Source organism: Vicugna pacos, chromosome 11 (genome assembly GCF_048564905.1).
Source record: "Vicugna pacos chromosome 11, VicPac4, whole genome shotgun sequence".
Taxonomy (NCBI): Eukaryota; Metazoa; Chordata; class Mammalia; order Artiodactyla; family Camelidae; genus Vicugna; species Vicugna pacos.
Window position 1 is genome coordinate 30328370 of NC_132997.1, and position 19407 is coordinate 30347776.

The 19407-nt window shown below is 49.0% G+C and overlaps 1 protein-coding gene across 1 annotated transcript in view; it reads right to left on the reverse strand.

Moving 5' to 3' along the window:
• Positions 1-19407, reverse strand: part of NID1 (nidogen 1) — a 79741-nt gene that overhangs the window by 43506 nt on the left and 16828 nt on the right. The window contains exons 2-7 of the mRNA XM_072971021.1: positions 15088-15387; positions 12017-12243; positions 8949-9322; positions 6308-6457; positions 2602-2853; positions 19-219 (exon numbers count right to left, since the gene is read on the reverse strand). Coding sequence (XP_072827122.1) covers positions 19-219; positions 2602-2853; positions 6308-6457; positions 8949-9322; positions 12017-12243; positions 15088-15387 — 1504 coding nt within the window. The remainder of the gene's footprint in view (positions 1-18; positions 220-2601; positions 2854-6307; positions 6458-8948; positions 9323-12016; positions 12244-15087; positions 15388-19407) is intronic.

The following is a 19407-nucleotide window of genomic DNA, read 5'->3' on the forward strand; positions in this document are numbered from 1 at the left end:
TGGCGGGGCTGGGCTCACCCTGGCGGGAGTAGTGGTACAGCTCCGTGTAGGGCTCGATGTGCACCGAGGAGCCAAAGGGGATCAGCGGCACACGGCCCTCCAGCTCCGTGTCGATGGTCAGGTGTCCGTGCTCATCAATGCCGCTGAACTGCTGCTTAATGACCAGCTTGTCCGGGTGCCCCACAAAGGTCACCTCGGCCAGGCGGGTGAACTCGCCCCCTGGAAAGCAAGGTCAGTCTGTCACTTTGCCATCAAAGAAGCTTCCCTCACGCCCACCCTTAGCGCCCAATGGGGCAGGCTCGCACCCCCTTTGCAGATGCTTTAGTTTGGTTGGTAGAATTAGGGCTGGTGATGCCAAGGACAGAGCTGGGACACCCACAAGGCTCAACTGAGTCATACACAGAAAACAGAAGCTGCTTCTCAGCCACAGGCTAGCATCTGAGACGGGCTGGGAAAAGCAAAGGATGGGGGATTGACCCCTCAACTGTGGTAGGTACTGGTTGGGGGAACTTGAACAAGTTACACTGAGCCTCCATTTCCTGCTGATGAAAAAGGGATACAATCTATCTAGTGAAATTGGATGAGCTGAAGTATGTTAAAAAGTGGGGGCCGGCACTATTCACAACAGCCAAGACATGGAAGCAACCTAAGTGTTCATCAAGAGATGACTGGATAAAGATATGGTATGTATATACAATGGAATACTACTCAGCCATAAAAAAGAATAAAGTAATGCCATTTGCAGCAACAAGGATGGACCTAAAGGTTATGGTACTAAGTAAAGTAAATCAGACAGAGAAAGAAAAATACCATATGATATCACTTATATGTGGAATCTAAAAAAAAATACAATTCTTTTTTTTTGTTTTTTTGGGGGGCAGATAATTAGATTTATTTATTTAACAGAGGGACTGAGGATTGAATCAGGACCTTGTGCATGTTAGGCATGTACTCTTACCACTGAGCTATGAGCTATACCCTCTCCCCCTAAAAAAAATGGTACAAATGAGCTTATTTACAAAACAGAAAGAGACATAGAAAACAAATTTATGGTTACCAGTGGGGAAAGGGGATAGGGAGGGGTAAATTAGGAGTTTGGGATGAGCAGATACAAACTACTGTACACAAAATAGACAAACAACAAGGTCCTGCTGTACAGCACAGGGAACTATATTCAGTACCTTGTAATAGCCTATAATGAAAAAGAATATGAAAATGAATATATATACGTATAAATGAATCACCATGCTGTACAGCAGAAACTAACACACATTGTAAATCAACTACACTTCAATTAAAGAAGAAGGCTTTTGTAACAGCAACGACAAAAAGTCCTCTGCTCTATGTTAAGGGCTCCAAGACATCAGCTATGCGGTGACTGTTGTTAACAGCTAAGTCCTGGTCAGGATGGGTGAGCTCTTCAGGGCAAACCCATCACCAGGCCCAGGAACCATCGTAGGAGCGCTTACGATGGTGTTGCCTCAGGACCTCCCCTTGGTCTGTGCAGGGCAGCAGCCCCAGACAAACAGGAAAAATGCTCCCTCTCTACCAGCTTCCTCCCTTTTCCACGTTTGCAGACCCCTCCGATAGCAGGGCTGGCTGGCCTTGAGCTAAGAATGGTCTTTACATTTTAAAGTTTTTTTTTTAAGTCAGAAGAATACTATTTCATGATATGCAAAAAGCATATGAAATGTACATTTCAGGGCCCATGAATGATTTCATTGGCATGCAGCCATGCTCATTCACTTGCGTATTATCTGCGGTTGCTTTTGCTCTACAATGACAGAGTTGAAGAGATGCAAGCAAGAGACACCGAACAGCCTAACATACTTAGGCAAAGCTTGAAATATTTACTGTCTGGCCCTCTGCAGGAAAAGCCTGACAGCGCCTGCTCAGAGCCCCCAAGTCCCAGGCAGATGTCCAGCTGAGGACACAGGTCCTGAAGCAACTGAGAAGAACCACTGCAGTCACAGAGATGTGCTGTGGTAGGGAATTTGTCAAGGCTCCCTCAGCCTCCCTGAAGTTGATGCAAGTTACAAGTTTCAAAGTACCATAAATTTAAATCAACCCACGTACAAAGCAACACTAATACATGAAAAGCTGTGCAGCTAAGGTCTGCCTGAAGACTGAACTTCCCCTGAAGCCCCAAGGAAACTCAGGTTTCTTAAGACTCATGAGGGTTATGTGTATCAGGCTGAATTTACCAGCTCTAAATGACAGGTTCCCTTTTCCAAGCAGATACGGAGGACATGTCAAATATCCATCTCAGGTTGTTTTGGAACTGGAGGCAGGCTGGATAAACAGAGTGAGCCCCACCCACACTCTGGGTTGTAAAGATACAGGAGACAACAGCACTTGCTGTGCCGGAGACTTCTGACTCTCCACCACCAAATCACTCCCTGGTCAAAGCGCAGTTCTAGACAGCCTTCGTGTATATTCATGGGGAACTTCTTGATATGTTTACCCCACCCCTTATCTCCAGAGCCACAAAATGCGTATCAGTAAGTGGTCTGCAGACACAGAGCTCCCTTCCCACTCACCCAGCCACCCCGCCCAGCCCCACTCTGTGGCCCAGTCATTTCCAGGTCCGACGTCAGTCACCTGTGATGCTGAACCCATTCTTGAATCCACCTTGCTCCACTGCGAACATCCATCCAATGATGCCTCCAATGGGGGCCAGAGGAAGCAGAGAGTACCCGACGGTCTCGGGAATGGTGCTGATGGCCGTGTAGGAGCGCCCGTGGTTCATCACCACGTAGGAGTGGAGGTCGGTGTTGTCAAAGACAATGGGAACCGGGCTGCTCCCCACAAAGACCTTCCCTTTCACCTTGCCGTTAACTCGCTGTGGGGAACCTGAGTAAGAGACACAGAACGAAGTCAGCCCTTCAAAACAGGATCGTATGTCTGGAAGCATCTGTGCCACACAGCGCTGGGGTAAAGGGCTTGGGGACAAGGGAATGCAGCTCTACTCCCCAAGAAGGCAATTCCAGTCAGCGCGTCTGTGAGCCTCAGAAATTCCAGCATCGTGCCCCCCTCCCACACTGAGTGATAACATGTGGTCAGAGAGAAAGCAGGAGCCACTGTGTGGTGGAGGAACTTCAGAGGCAAATAAGACAATCTTAGGAGAAGGAAAGCGTCACAGGGGATCTCGGATGAGGTGACATGTAACTGATCACTGTGAGAGTATTAGTCCTTTCACTAGGACAGCAGGGCTACACGGGATGGGACGTTTATTAACTGAGCATCTCTGGCTCAGTGTTGTCCTACTACCTAGGGTTAGGGCGGCCAGTCTGAGTCCTGGAGATTCATTCAGCCCCAGCCAGATAGACGTGGCCATACTGCAAGCCACGCAAATAACGCCCTCTGATGCAGCACCGGCTTGTGGACCGGGGCGTTTGTGGGTCACTGTTCCATCTGGACGACTGGGAAAGATGTGCCACTCACTACGGCATGTTTAAAAGCTGTCTTCATAACTGCCAAAGAGTATACGTAGGACACCATTTTTGAAAGTTAGATTAATGATAAATGTTAGCATACACTTCAGGGAGACTATCTGCAGAGATGTGCACAAAACTGCTAGCAGTGGTCAGCTCGGGGTGACATGGCGAACTTTCATCTTCTATACTGTGTATCTCCATCCTGTTCAAATATTTATAACTTGCATGTATGTATTATTGTTTAATCGGGAAATGATGAGATCTCAAGAAATGAAGCTGTTCTTGTATTCGAATAAGAAAACTGAAGGTTACTATAGGACTCAGCAATCCTAACTCCTAGGTGTTTACCCAAGAGAACAGAAAACATATGTCCACACAAAAACTTGTACACAAATGTTCTTAGGAGCATTATTCATATGAGCCAAAATGGGAAGCCACCTAAATGTACGGCAATTGATGAATGGATAAACAAGATGTGGTATATCCATGCAACGGAGTATTATTCAGCTAGAAAAAAGGAATGAGGTACTGATACATGTTAAAATATGATGGACCTTGAAAACATGGGTGCTGAGTGAAAGAAGCCAAACACAAAAGTCACATATTGTATGATTCTATGTATATAAAATTTCAAGAACAGAAAAAAAATTTGACAGAAAATACATTAGTTGTTGACAGAGGCTGGGGGATGAGGATGAATTGAGGGTAACTACTAACGGACCCAGAGTTTCTTTCGGGAGTGATGCAAACGCTCTAAAATGAAAGGTGACAGCTGCACAACTTAGTGAATATACTGAGAAGCACTGAATGGTGTACTTTAAATGAGTGTGCTACATCTTTTTTTCTTTCTTTGGAGGGAGGAGATATTTAGGTGATTTATTTAATGGCAATCCTAGGGATTGAACCCAGGACCTCATGCGTGCTAAGCACATACTCTACCACTGAGCTGTACCCTCTCCTCCTTGTTCTTACATCTTTTGGGGAAAAAAACCCACCTTGGACTGTTTCGGTTTGATACAGAATTAAATTCTGCCAGTTACTGACTGTACTTATCAGGTTTCTCTTCCCAGATTGTAAATGACTAGAGACAGGACTTCCACCCCAGACTCCCTGGCTCCATCTCAGCAGAGCTTTCCGTCCACAGCAAGTCCTCGGGACGGTGTGTGGAGTAACCGGAGACCGAACGCGCTCCCACCTGGGCGCCATCACCCGCGTTCTGAAGACCCTCTGCCAGGCGCTACACGGGGTCACTGACACGGCAAGGCACTCGGCCCGCAGCGTGCTTCTGCACAGAAACGGTCTCATCACGCTGGGGAACGCTGTCCATTAGAAGACCAATACTGAAAAAACGCCTCCCCCAAACTACAACAGAAACGAGCAGGAGAGCCAAGCGAAGGAAACCAAACAAATTTTTCTCCACCAGACTCTGAGCTCAAAACATGTTTCAGAAGTAGCAAGAATCCAACAAATATTTAAACCACAGAACTATTTCGGGGCGGGTATGTAATGTCAAAACATGTAGCCAAGGAATCCGTCCTATCTACGCTTGCTGCCAAACGCAGTGGGTCAGCATTCCCAGCTCTGACACTTGGCACGGAGAGAGCTAACGAGATTGCTCTTTGAGCAACGGTTCACTGCAGATTTTGGAGGATTCCCCCAGGGTGAAGGAGTTACAACAGCCAAGCCCAAACGAAGCAGCCAAGGCACACCATCCCCGGGGCGGTGGGCTTTGGAAGAAAACAGAAAACACATTTTATAGACAATAAAAAACCACGCCCCCTAATTAACGCGCGAAGTGTACTACGTTTTCTTTCGTTGCTGAGGATAGCAGTTAATGAAACTCCCTAATTGTGACCCAGAAGGAAACTTTTTTTGGTGGCAAATCAAGATAACTGACGTAAGAACAGCTATGAGCAGGGGATCTGAGAACCAGAAAAATATTCCCCAACCGAGTGTTACACAGTCAAGTTTCACAAAGCAATCGAGGCTCCTCACTGAACACACCGGGAAAGTGACGGGTGACAAGTGCGGTGACGTGGCATCTGAGGGACAGATGTTCAGTGTGGCTGGGCTGTGGTTTTGTTTGAATTCTACTTCCTGGCTTCAGACCCCACTAGGTCTCCCTCTCTGAGCGACCTGTTATCTGGGCACCTAGATCTCTGCAGAGAAGCCTCTTCTGACCACCTGAGAGCGTCAAGAATGGGGCCCTTTTGCAGGCAGAGCTCGGAACTGACGTTGGCCCACAGCTGGATCCATTTTGGAGTTGGCCCCACAGTGGGCTTGGGGTCCCGAATTAGCTGGCGTGCGCCCCTGACGCCCCGCCGTCACCATGCTGTGACTTCAGGGGCACAAGTACGGGAAAACTGAGGGGGCGGGGGGCTGAAATAGACCTGACCCGATATTACTTTGGTCGACGCCAGCCCACTGTGGACCTGCTGGAGTTGAGCGACCGTTAGGAGGGCCCGGTCTGTGCACAACGCCAAAACAGGAGGTTTGACAGAAATGGAGAGAAATGAGGGCATTGATAATTCGTGGTCCAGGCTGCACGATTTCAACACTTCAGCCTTTGTTCCGCGCTAGGGGCAGCTGTGAAGATGGGCTCCCAGCGGCAGTCATCTCCGAGATGGGGAAATAGCCCAGGAAAGAAAGAGACCTCATCTGGTTGGGAGAAACAGGCACTCCCCAAGGAACACTCATCAGAGACGGACAGGCAAGAGTGGGCAGTGAGAGATGAAACACTGTGCGGACTACAATCACCACCCACCCTTAGAGATCTGGGTAAAGGCAAGATGTCAGAACAAGCGCCAAAACAGAAACTCCACCCCCCCCGTCTCCCCCCGCCGCCCACGGAACACACAAAAGCAAAGTACCTTCTGCAACACACTGCCGGCCGTTCCCCGTGTAGCCGGCCACGCAGCTGCAGCAGAAGCCGGTGGCGAAGTCCCTGCACTCGGCGTGCACCGAGCACTGGTGTCTGTTGTTGGCGCACGTCTGGCGGGAATCCGTGTTGTAGCTGAAAACTGCTCAGAGAGAACACAGCACACCCGTCAGCGCCTCCCAGGGCCCTGGACCACGAGGCTGCACGACACTGCGCACGCACCCTCAGCCCTGCAGGGCTCGACCTCTGCTCCGGCAACTCCAGCACAGGACTGTCTGCCTGTAACCCCCGACACAGTGTGGTGGCTCCATCACTCAAACCACCAAGGCAGGTGGGTCTAAACGGAGTTTGCAAAATCGCAGGGGCAAATTATCAAAAGCTGCCATCATCCAAAGTGCTCAGTATCACTGAATCACTATGGGGTTCCTGCCATCCAATATCAATCATTTTGTTTGTTTGTTTAAAATGTTTTTAATTTTTATTTATTTCTTAATTTTTTTAATGGAGGGACTGAGGATCGAACCCAGGACCAACTGCATGCTAAGCACGCGCTCCACCACTGAGCTGTCCCCTCCCCCTGCCATTATCACTCGTAATACGACATCCATCCAATGCAGTGGGGAAGGTCGGCTTCATATTTTGGAGGGGATCCTTAAAATATTTTTAAACTGATTTTTTATTATGGTTAACTATATATAACATACAATATGCCATTTTAACAAGTTTCAAGTATTTTAGAACCTTTTTTGCCCCCTTCTTCCCAGCAGGGGGTACATCAGAGGCTCTTAGACTCCGAAGCGGATGAGGCGTAATTCCTCAGTCATACCCAGTTTGAAAGCCTTTGACTCAAGACTCAAAAAGAACTTCTCCCTATTTCAAATTTCTCCCTCCCGGGTTCATTTGATTGGAATTATGAACTTGCTCATTAAACTTAAAATCCAAGAGCAAATTAGCCGGGAATGAAGTTCAAACGCACAAGAGGGGGTGGACTTTTAGAGGGGCTAGCGACCCAGCGTACAACTGGCTGCTATGAGTGAAGATAAAAGTATTGTTTAACCCCAGGTAGACTCCATGTGTCCTCCATCCCCAGGAGGGAACTTCCTGTGTGTATGAAGGTGGCGTTTGGAGCTGAGAACCCTCGGGCCCTAAGCTGAACGCACGTGACGCTAGTGGTTGCTTAAGTCCAGCTCCCGGGGGGTCTGTGATGGCCTACGTATCCGTGTGTGACCATTCAGACGGCACCAGGAGTGCACTGCTGGCTACAGGTGATGGACCTTTCTAAGAAAAACAGTGAAATAACTGGGGCAGAAGGCAGAAAAACAGCTGATTTAGACCCCTTTGGTCTAAAATCTAGGCTTTTATTCTTACTCGAACCAAGACACGACCATAAGCTGTCAGGGATGCTTGTGATCCCTGAGTGATGGCTTCACAAATGCGAATTTCAGAGATACCTAGGTAGGGTGGGAGCAGGCTGAGACTCAAAACTCCATCGTTTGCCAGGAAACACACCCAAGTCATGCTGGGGCGATCACTCTGAGACCCAGCTGTAAGAGAAGGGCAGCATGGACCAGGAAGTGTCAGCATCGCCCCGGGAAATCCAGGGCGCCATGCATGTGAGGGGAGCTCCAAGACACAAACCCATGTCCTCATCACGCCACTCAAGGGCAACCTCTCCACTTCTGTGCCTCTGAAGTCAGTAAACACGTGACCCGTGGCCGCCAGATCTGGTCCAGGCTTTGGGTTATTCAAGAAGAAGAAACATTTGTGACTACTGCGATGAGACAAATCGCAGCAGGTAAGAAGAAATAAAAATGAGTCAATAATGTGGAATAGAGGTGATTTTTCTGAGGGTCTTCAGGTAACTTCACGGTAGAAGCCGTTGCAACTCGGTAAACATCATTTAAAGGCTTGGACCATCCCATTTATAGGAATCTTAACGGATTATAGGTCAACCTCATGAGCTGAAAATAATAAACACAGTGTAGTTTGAATGTCTTTTATAAAACAAATCAAAGTCTGCCAGGGTTCAAGTGGTTTTCCCCAATGTGGCAAAAATCTGATAGAACACAGTCGACTAGAAGATATTATACTTTAAAACCATCTTTGAACAGAGGATCTACTTATTTTGTATTTTTAAAATTTTCACAGACCAATTCTGAAACTGACAGGACCCAGGAGGAAAGATAATCAACCATCCTCCTTCCAAAACCGAGAGGAAATACATGTCAAAGATAAACCGTGCACAGAGCCAAAGGAACTTCTAAAATGTTTTTTCAGGTGGGTGAATATATTTCTGATCTCAGAAGCCACAAATAAGAAAAGCTGACTCTCAAAATAATTCTTGAACACTTTTCTCTTTACAACAGAACAACAGTCAAAAAAACCAAAAAAAAGAACAGGCGACTTGAAAGAGGCCACGCTCCCCAGTCTCCATGACCCCAGCCCCAATCTCAGAAGATCCCTTGGAGTCTTTGAAACCCATGCTCTGCAGCTGTGGGCCTGGCCCCTCGGGCCCCAGGCTCTCAGCCTCACAGACCGCCGTGTAACACACAGCTGACACCCTCCAGCAATGCTCCCCTTTCTGGAAACCCAAGCGTCCAAGAACGCATCAACTGCAACTTAAACGGCCTTACCAACTCCTGTTTCCTCAACTTCGTCCACGTCTATGACCTGCGGCTGCTGCTGGGGAAAGCTCTCCACCGGCAGCTGGAAAGACCTGGTCCTCTCCGTGGGGGGTCCCAGGGGTCTCTCAGTGCTCAGGCGGCGCGGGGAGAGGACGCTGGGCACATTGTGCGTGCCAGCGTCTCCCCTTCTTGGAGCCTCAAAGGGGAAGGATGTGGTGCCCACGTCCTCCAGGCCCAGACGTGTCACCGAGTCATAATCTTCATCGTCATACTCTGCGCCGTCGTCCACTTCAAGGTTCACGTCCGAGGGCACCACGCCGCTGGCGGTGGCCGGGCTCCCAATCTCAAACACCCAGATGCCCTGCCGCCCGGAGTTGCTGCTCCTAGGAGGAAGGACAGGCTTCTTGGAAGCAGGCCAGCAACCCACAGGCAGCCCCCGCCAACCAAGCAGGAGCCCCGGGCATGTGCGTCGACCTGAACCCCATCGCCCGCTTCCGCCCACGGCCACGGCGGGCGCTGGAAGAGCAGGCGCGGTCACGTCTGGTCGTCGCGGGGCTGCCACCTCCCAGGGCTACTCGGTGAGGCTGTATGCAGCGGTGCACAACCCTAGCAAAGGCTTATTCTTGGTGGTCATTTGAGAGGCACACGTCAGGGACATTTTCAGGCCTTAAAATACGATTTATACTAATTGCTGGTCATGAGTTTTACCACATGAGCACCCTGTTGACTGAAGACATCTGTCTTCTCCATCATTCTCTTTCCATGGCACCATGTGTGATACAATGAGAAATACGGTTCAATAAAAATATATTTTAAAAAAAGAAATATGGCTTTAGTGTTGGTCTGGTTCTGGAATGAAATTCCTAGAATCCTTGTTGTCTCTGGAGTGATGAGAGTGTCTTTGTGTATGCTAATGGGATGGCTGGGGGCAGGGGACCCTGGACAACTTCAGGATGGGTGCTGGTCACCAGGAGGTTGGAATTTTCAGCCCCACACCCTGACTTCCAGGGAGGGCAGAGGGTTGGAGATTACATATCACCAACGGCCAAGGATTTGATCAATCGTGCCTACATAATGAAAATTCCTGAAGCATGAGGCCGACAGAGCTTTGAGTCAGGTGAACACATGGAGGTGCCAGGAGGGTGGTGCGTCTAGAGAGGGCACGGAAGCACGTCACCTACTCTTCCTCCCAAACCCGGCCCCCTGCATGTCTTCTATTTGGCTGTTCCTGAGTTGTGTCCTTTTTAATAAACTGGCCATAGTCAGTAAGGTGCATTCCTGAGTTCTGTGAGCCAGTCTAGAAAATTATCAAACCTGCGCAGGGGGTCATGGAGACCCCTGATTTAGAGCTGGTTGATCAAAAGCTCAGGTGACAACCTGGGACTTGCGACTGGGCTCTGAATCCGGTGCCATCTTGTGGGACTGAGCCCTTCAGCGATGGGATCTGCGCTGACTCCAGGCGGTTAGAATCAGAACTGAATTAAATTGCAGGACACCCAGTTGGTGTCAGAAGAGTTGGCAAATTGGTTGGTGAGGGAAAAAAACACACGCATATTCGGTGTCAGAAGTGTTACGCGTGAAGACAGTCCAGACTTGGTTTATTAGCAATCCCAACTGTTAGCCGTGGGCCCTGGAACAGGTCTCAGTTTGCCTTTTTATGCCCACAGGGTGTAGTGAGACAAATGGTATTTGGACTCTAAGGGCATTTTATAGTTCCAAAATGCAGAAGAATGACCCTCATCTCTACTTCCTGCACCATCATTCCTGCTTTTCTACGTGTGTGATTGAAGTATTCCTATCACAAATTATGCAAAATGACCAGCTTATACCATGGAAAGAAGGGACACACATTACTCAGTGGGGGACACTAAGCAAAAGGTTGGGATGGAGGGAGGGTAGAGCTCAGTGGTAGAGCATGTGCTTAGCATGCACAAGGTTCTGGGTTCAATCCCCAGTCCCTCCATTAAAAAAATAATAATAAATAAATAAACCTAGTTACCCCCACACACACAAACAAGTAAATAAAATAATGAAAATTAAAAATTAACATAAAAAGAAGACTGGGGTGGGATAGAGGACAAGGAATCAGGAAAGTCCTGCAGGAATTGGATATCTAAGCAATCTGTGTGCCTGGGACTCAAAGGCAGCAGCATGCAAGAGCTTGCTTGCACCAGCTTTCAGAAAATTAAATTATATAAACTTGCAATTAAATAAACGATAATTAAAAGCGGAGGCAATAAAGACTTGAAGCTCATCATATCCGAATTACGTTACTCTTAGCTATGTTCTTGACGTTATTTGAATCTGTTGCCCCTCTCGGGTGAGAACGCTACGTAATGGTTCACCTCTTGTCAACCCCAGGGTAAACGACATGATGTGAGTAGCTGCAAACTGGCCATGGGGGGAGTATTGACGCCGCGGGAACAGGCAAATGCTGTAAACGAGGTCTCCCCCCAGCCCTGTAAAGCCAGTCATTAAGCATGATCCAGCACACCATTAAAGGGCAGAGGAGTTCTAGGCTCAACCGACCATATGCAATTGGGCGGGGAGGTGATTCTTTTTTTTTTTTCAGATAATGGGAGAAAAAGGAACTTAACTTTAAAAACACAGTCTGAGCTTTCCCCTCTTTTGCCAAATTCTACAAAACAACCCAAGAGAGCACCATTTCTATCATAAGAACATCCCCCCCTAGTCACTGCAGGGGAAAAGGGTTTTTTCTCAGCCTGGGGTTCATCGCAGGAGATAGTTCTGAAGAACTTGTGTTTCTAACTTTATACTTGTGGAAGGGACGGCAAAGCAATTTCAAATGAGAAGGAGATCTAAAAAACAGGACACCTGTTCATTCTAAGAATACGTTCCCCTGAGGTCATGAGGGAAAAAGGACTGTGTAATATAAAAACTTTATATATATATATATATATATATATATATATATATATATATATATACAAAATTTAAATCCATGGGAACATTTTTAGGTAATGTTACATGATATTCATTACGTTATCCTTAATTAAATAGTAACATGATTGTCTCATTATGGGGAGAATCTACTGAAGAGCAAAAAAGAAGCATACTTGGCCAAGTTTCCAATTGATTCTCTGTCGTTAGCAAATATATTATAAGCTCCATCCGTCTTCCATATCAATCCCACTAAACCTTGGCTGAAGGCGACCACCGCGGGAACCTGGTTCTCATCCTTCTTGGAGAAGGTCGTATGGAACTGCAGACCATCTTCAGGATAAAGGAAGATGGCGTAGGAGCTGGACTCAGACGAGGCCAGAACCACCTGGAACGTGTTTCTCTGTGAAGATGAGTTAAAATTCAGTGACTCAGGAAAATATCTAGAGATCTTAAAATATGCTACTCACCAGACTATGAAAAGACAGCGAGATGGCAGTACTGTCACCTTATCCTAAAGAAGTACTTTTGGAATTACAGCCGTTATCTTGTAATAACCTTTTTTTTTGAAGTTATTTTTTAAGTTTTTTAAAATTGAAGTACAGTCAGTTGCAATATGTCAGTTTCTGTGCACAGGACAATGTCCCAGTCATGCATATACATACATATATTCGTTTTCATATCGTTTTTCATTAGAGGTTATTACAAGACATTGAATATAGTTCCCTGTGCTGTACAGAAGAAACTTTTTTAAAAATCTATTTTTACATATAATGTCTAACATTGGCAAACTCAAACTCCCAAATGTATCCCTTCCCACCCCCTTTCCCCAGTAATAATCTGTAAAAATACTGAATCACTATGCTGTACACATGAAACTAACAGAATGTTGTAAATCAACTATACTACAATGAAAAACAATTAACTGGAAGAAAACAAGTACTTTTTAAAGTTTCCTCTTGGCCTTTTATTTTTGGTCTAATTTTTTGTGGGGGGGGTAATTAGGTTTACTTATTTTTATTTGTTTAATTTTTAACAGGGGTGCTGGGGATTGAACCCAGGACCTCGTGCATGCTAAGCACATGCTCTACCACTGAGCTACGCCCTCCTTCCAAACAGAAGCACCTTTGTAGCAAGGATCAAGCATCCCAGGATAGTTCCACTTAAGTATCTCTAAGGCTATGTCAACAGGAAACTTCCTAATTAACTAACAAATACCTTCTGCATCACTGTGACCCTAAGGTTAACCAAAAATTATAGAGATAGTACCTCCAGACGGTGGCCTAAATCTCACGCAATTTTAGCAAATTATCCTCAGAATTTGCTTCCACAGCCATTAAACGTATTCAGCCACGGTCCTTATTTAGCATGTATTTATCATGGCCAAGCGCCACGCAGTAAGAAAAGACATGAGCTCCGGGAGAGAACAGAGCTGGATCCAAACCCTCGCTCTCCTCATCACTGGCTGTGTGACCTCAGACCTGTGACCTCGGACCTGTGACCTCAGCGCTCTGAGCCTCGACTTCTGAATCTGTAAGATGGAGATAAAACCACGGACTGTGGAGAAACGTTAGGAGGACTCTGAGAAGGCAGATGAAGGCCAGACACAAAGGAAGTATTCCTCAATGTTACACCGCTCCTACGTGCCAGGGGTTGCCCTGCGAAGAATACTAACACGTGATCCCACACTGAGAACTGACAGTCCAGGTGGGAAGACGGCCCTGTCGACGAAATATCGCCACGCTGGAGGACAGATTCCAGAACTGAGTCGTGTGCACGCCCTCCAGGAGCCGCAGGGGCAGTGCCTGAAGTGGGCAGGGGTGTGGGCAGAGGAGGCTGAATGCACCAGCAGGAGTGAGACCCGAGCAGTGAGGGGCAGGGAGAGGCCGGCAGAAGCCGAGAGCACAGCCAGCGCAGGAGACTGCGGGTAACAAGGAGCCAAACGCCGGGACCAGGGAACTGCGTAACATTTAACACAGCTGCTGCGAGGGGGCCCAGAGAAGGAAGGGGCGGGGATTCGGCTGCAGACGCAGATGAGAGCTCCCTGCAAGAGGTCAGGTAGCTGCCCCTCGTCAGAAACTGGCAGCATTGTAAACTGACTGTATTTCAATATTTTAAAAACAAACAGTGGAAGGGGCACACACTTGAGAAATGGAAGGTTTTAAGCAGTTTTCAAGCACTGCACTCAAGCAGGTAACACAAACAGGTGGTGAAGCCACATGTGTCCGACACGCCCACGCAAGACTCCCCAGAGTGTGCTCTGTCCAGTGCGACGGGTCTCATCTGGGAGGGAAGGGGTTAGGCCTAAAGGTTCGGGGACAGCTGAACTAAACGAAACTAAGCGAGCGTCTTTACTGTAGGGATTTCCAGAGAGAGTCACCAAGAGGGAGACAGGGTTTTAGCACTTCCCAAACGAATGTGGCCTGAGGGGTCCTTTTTCTTGAGGACGGTCTTGTAGGACCTGTGTTCCCCGGCACATACTTTGGGAACCACCAGCCAGGACCATTCCCCACTTAAATGAAGTGCTTTTGGACCTTCCAAGTTTCTCTCTACCTTTTTTTATAGCATTGCTATAAAATGCTATAAAAATTAAATAACGGTGGAGCGAGATTATTTTTCCAAGGAGAAACTGAGGCACGTTCCAAAGAGTCATTCCAGATCTAGGGATGGTATTTTGACCTCTGGAAATGCCCTCCGTCCTTCAAGGCCAAGTGCAAGCTCTACGCACTCGAAAGCCTTTGCTGTCACCTCTTAGTAATAAATTCCCTGTTTATCTAGACACCATCTCCCGCCATCCACCACCCCAAGTAAGAGCAGCCAGGGCTGCAATTTATCAACCCTATTCCTGCCACATGGCCATCTTCTCAGGAATTGGCTTTTTTGGGGGGATGGGGGCAGGAGGTAATTAGGTTTATTTACTTACTTTTTAATGGAGGTGCTGGGGATTGAACCCAGGACCTCATGCACGCTAAGCAGGGACTCTACCACTGAGCTGTGCCCTCCCGCTAGGAACTGGATTTCTTGACATCCAATCATCATTAAAGCAGGGACTTAGGTAGCCCTGCCCATAAAAGTCTTGGAAGTTTCAGAGCTGCAACAGACAGCCTACTAGATTTTGCTCTGGGTGTCCTGGCTTTATCAATGACATGGGTGATGGCACATACATCAGAGCAGCACACACCGAGAGACCAAAGCACACAAAGCCAAGCCGCCGACTGCCTGCGCTCGTGCCTCAGTGCGTGCTTACCTTCTCCTCCTGGGCAGGGTCCTCGCTGGGTCCTTGGTAGGGAGCCACAGATTCCCAAGTGACAACCACCACGCCACTGGGCTTGAAAGAGACTTCTGGGAACCCTCTCTGGACACACTCTGCCGCCAGCCGAAGGACAGCGGGGGATAAGTCTTCCCGGTAATACACCTTCCCCAGGCCGTCTGTCGTGTCCAGGTCGGCCAGGAAAGGGGCGACCGCTCCGAAGGTCGGTGGGAAGAGCCCAGGATGGGATTCCTCGGCGGGGGGTTCACTCACGGCAATTAGGCCATTCGTGGTGACCTGTACAAAAACCAAGCATAGCTGAAAGGAGGGCAGACACGACCTTCCCCCGGGAGACTGAGCAGCGGTCACGGTGCATCCAGCACGACGGCGCGCAGACACGACGGAACAGGACAAAGGCAGGGCCGGAGCCGTAACACCCAGCTGGCCTTCCGGGGAGGCTGGCCCGGTGGAAGGCGGCTGGGCAAGGATCCCAGGCCCTGACTCTGGCCTATGCCAGTCTCTGGACCTCGGGCAAGGGCCTTACACCTGGGGCCTCAGGTTTCCCACGTGTGCGTGCGGGGCTCCACACACGGAGCATCACTCAAACATAAGCCATCTTTAAAGCCGGCGTTAACTTACTCAACAAACGGAATAATCACTACACACCAGGGCTGCGCTAAGCGCTGTGGGTCCCGAAACAGGCAGAACAGAGGCTCTGCCTTTGAGGCACCCACAGTCCAGAAGACCACGGGGAGGGACTAACAGAAACAGATGATGAGACAATGAGTGTCACCAAGTCACCGTGAACAGGCCATGACGCCACCATCACTTTGAACAGTGTAATGTGTTAGGTCCCCAGCTAACAATTACTCCGTGTTCGCCATGCAGACCTCCTATTAGCATCTAATCCTCGGAAGAGCCTCTCAGATCAGTTACCATTATTATCCACACTCTTCTGAGGCAGCAAACGAGGCAAGAGTTACCAGCAAGGAGCAGCACCAGGGTCTGAACCCAGGGGGCCCGACTCCGAAGGCAGCCCCCTGAATCAGCACACGTACAGCCTTCCTGAAATCAGCTCTCTCTGCCCATGAAAAGACTCCACTGTTCTCCCCCAGCTGACACCCACACTCCTCGGGAAAGTGGGGGACAGGCGACAGCCTTCCGGGGGTGGGTGTGCTCGGGCTTAGAATGAGCTCTCGGCCCCTCCCACATTCCTGTGAGCGCGCAGTGGCAGCGAGCAGCACCACGCCAGTGGTCTTTTTACTTCCAGAGCCGGAATTAAAACAAACAAAAAAATCCCTAATCCACTGCGAGAGCCTTGCCAATGGAGTCCTAGTTTGCACTTTGAGGCTGCAATTCAACGCCGTGCAGTCACCTAGAACGAAAAAGACTACGAAAAGGAGTGCATGTGTGTCTGTGGATGACTGAGACACGGTGCTGCATACCAGAAATGGACACACTGTAGACTGAATAGACCTCAATTAAAAAAAAAAAAAAAAAGAACACATCCCTCCTCCCCGCTAAAAAAGAGGCTGCAGATTGGAAGAGCACTTCAGGAGTTGCTCAGAAGGCCTGTGGGTTTTCCAGGTCACGTATTTCCCTCCCCTCTCCCCCCGCAGCCTTACTCGTCCGTCCTTTCAGACCCCATTCCTGGAGTGGGGCGGGCAGACAAGCAGGAAAGGAGCTTAGGCCCAAACCTGCAACCTGCCAAGAGCCAGGCAAAAAGGCTCAGTGGTGGAGCCGATTGGGGCCCCAGGAAGGGAAAGGAATAACAGTTCGGGGAGTTAAGTACGGGCCTAGAATCCCCCCTTTTCACCAAACTGCACGGGCGGTTAGCTGTTCCGCTGACAGAGTGTCCACCACCAGCTGACGCCGGCAGTGATTTTCTGGATCGCAGGGACAGGCTGCAGAGAAGGGAGTCGGGGAAGGAGCTCCATCCGGCTGGTCTCGCTCCCTCTTCTCCCCCACCCCATCCAAACATCTCCCAGCACAAACATCCCGGCTGGGTTTACGTGGGGGAGCGTGGGAAACCACTCACTCTCTCAAGCCACCAGAAGCTGGCAGTTGCCGGCTGCCAGTGGGAAGTGGTCACACACGGAGGCCGCATACAGACCAGACCGCTCAGTTTCAAAAAGCTGTTTTTCAGTGAAATTTAAATCCGTCCAACCATTCTGAAAATGCTGCCAGTGTCTTTCATTATTTAGAATCCAGGCACAGCGATGTTTCTGTTCGCAAGAGGCAGGCTTTAGCAGTGGGGTTTTTAGACAAGTACCGCAAAGCCCTGCAAGCACTCCGGACAAAGGCCGGGGGACCCTCATTAGTGTCAGTGCTGGGAAACGAGCTTCCAGCCAGTTTCACGGCACATCCAGTTCACTTGTCTGTGATGATGGGGAAAGGTGAATGTCATGTATGGAGCACCCAGAAGTTTCCTTTGATCCTTACACTCCTTAGTAAATGGTTTTGGTCTGGGGTTTTGTCTCTCTCCAGACACGCCCATTAAAGGCAGCGTGAAGAACAGCATTCCCTTGCGTCTGGGTGCCAACCTCTTTTTCACAAATCCCTCCAGCTTGTGATGCTCTAACTGGCCTTGCTCCTTTTCTCCATCTTTTTAAAGTCGAGCAATTCCGTAGACAGGCAGGGGCACAAAGGGAAGGGCCTAAAAGCACTTAGGAGGCCAGGAGGCCAGACCTGGGTACAAGTGAGACAGGCTGGGGCCTGGGACCCTCTCCCGGCTGCACTTGCACCCGGACAAATGTCTCCTCGAGCAACAGGACACAAAGAAACTCTAAGAGACCAAAAATAACTATGTGCATGTGCAATTGGGGCAAATTATGAACAACAAGATATGAAATGACCAAAAACCCAACTGCCACTTCTGAGCAAAAGCAGGGACCACATATGATCCCTGCACACAGCACCACCAAGGGGGTGGGCCGACCCCCCCAGCCCGACCCACCCATCCGCCCCACCCTTGGGGAGCCAGCAAGGGAACCTGTTGCTTGTTTTCACCTCCTCCCACTGCAGCACGAGTCCCAGCAAACACTTGCCTGAATTTCCCATCTGGCCTCTGATCAATTTCTATTGATTAAAGAGGCCAAGGACCAGGTTAGTAACCCAGTCTCCAAGGCGACCAGACGGAGGCCACAGAGAGATTCACGCGTGACACCCATTCACCCAGCTGCTTATATGAGGACAGCCGGCAATCGGCCTTGATTCCTTCCTCTCTCTCATCCCAGGCCCTGTGGGTCCGGTCTCCAAACTATATGCACTTTCTCCACGTCCACCAGCACCCCCTCCACCTCCAACATCCATACGACTCTTTCCTGCATGCCCCAGGGCTCAGAGGAAACACCCCCTTCTAAGGGAGCCTTCTCATCCACCCAGTGTAGGCCCCTCTGGCGGACCCTCTTCCTCCCTTCCCTCACTCCCGACCCCCGATCTACACCTCCGCCTCTTCTTTGCTTCTTTCCAGGCACAGACCACAGCTCGTCACGATCCCATTTATGCACCTGCCGGCTCTGCTGCTCTCCCCAGGGGCAGCACGCCCCGGGCCAGGACCAGGTCCGTCCTGGCCTCTGCTGCAGCTGCAGGGCCTACGCCTCGCCTCGCACGCGTCAGTCCCCTCCTTCCCGACTCCCTCCGGGAAGTGGGGCGGGCAGGTTCACGCGGGACAAGGCCTGCAGACCAAGGCTGTTGTAGCAATACTGACTGGTGAGCCACAGGAAGGACCGCAGCATTACGCGTCACCACGGTTCTTCCCGCTGGGGGGTGACGTGGTGACCAAAACGGTCTGCGTAAACGTGTGCTGATCGGGGAGGGGACAGCTCGGTGGTAGAGCACGGCTCAGCGTGCACGAGGTCCTAGTGCGATCCCCGGCTCCTCCATTAAATACACAACTAAGTAAACAAATAAACAACCTAATTATCCACCCCCCAAAAATTTTTAAAAGTAAGTAAAAAAATGTTTTAATGTTTAAATGTGAACTGATAACTCACATCTAGGCAAGTCTCTAGAGCTAACTCCACTTTACACAAAAAACAGGGGACAGAAACACACTTAAAAGATATCAGAGAAATGTGACCAGCAAAACCCAGAATATGGGACATTCGGAAGGACAAACACCCAGTTTATTTAATAAACACACTGCATGAAAAAAGGCAAAGGGAGCCTGTAGATTTCAGAAGTCCTAAGAAACGTATCTACCAGATGTGATGTGGCATCTTTGCCTGGATCCTGACTTAAACCAGGAGCCAAATAAAATGTTTTACGAACCTATACAATATTGGATGGTATTAAGGAATTGTTATCAACTTTTTA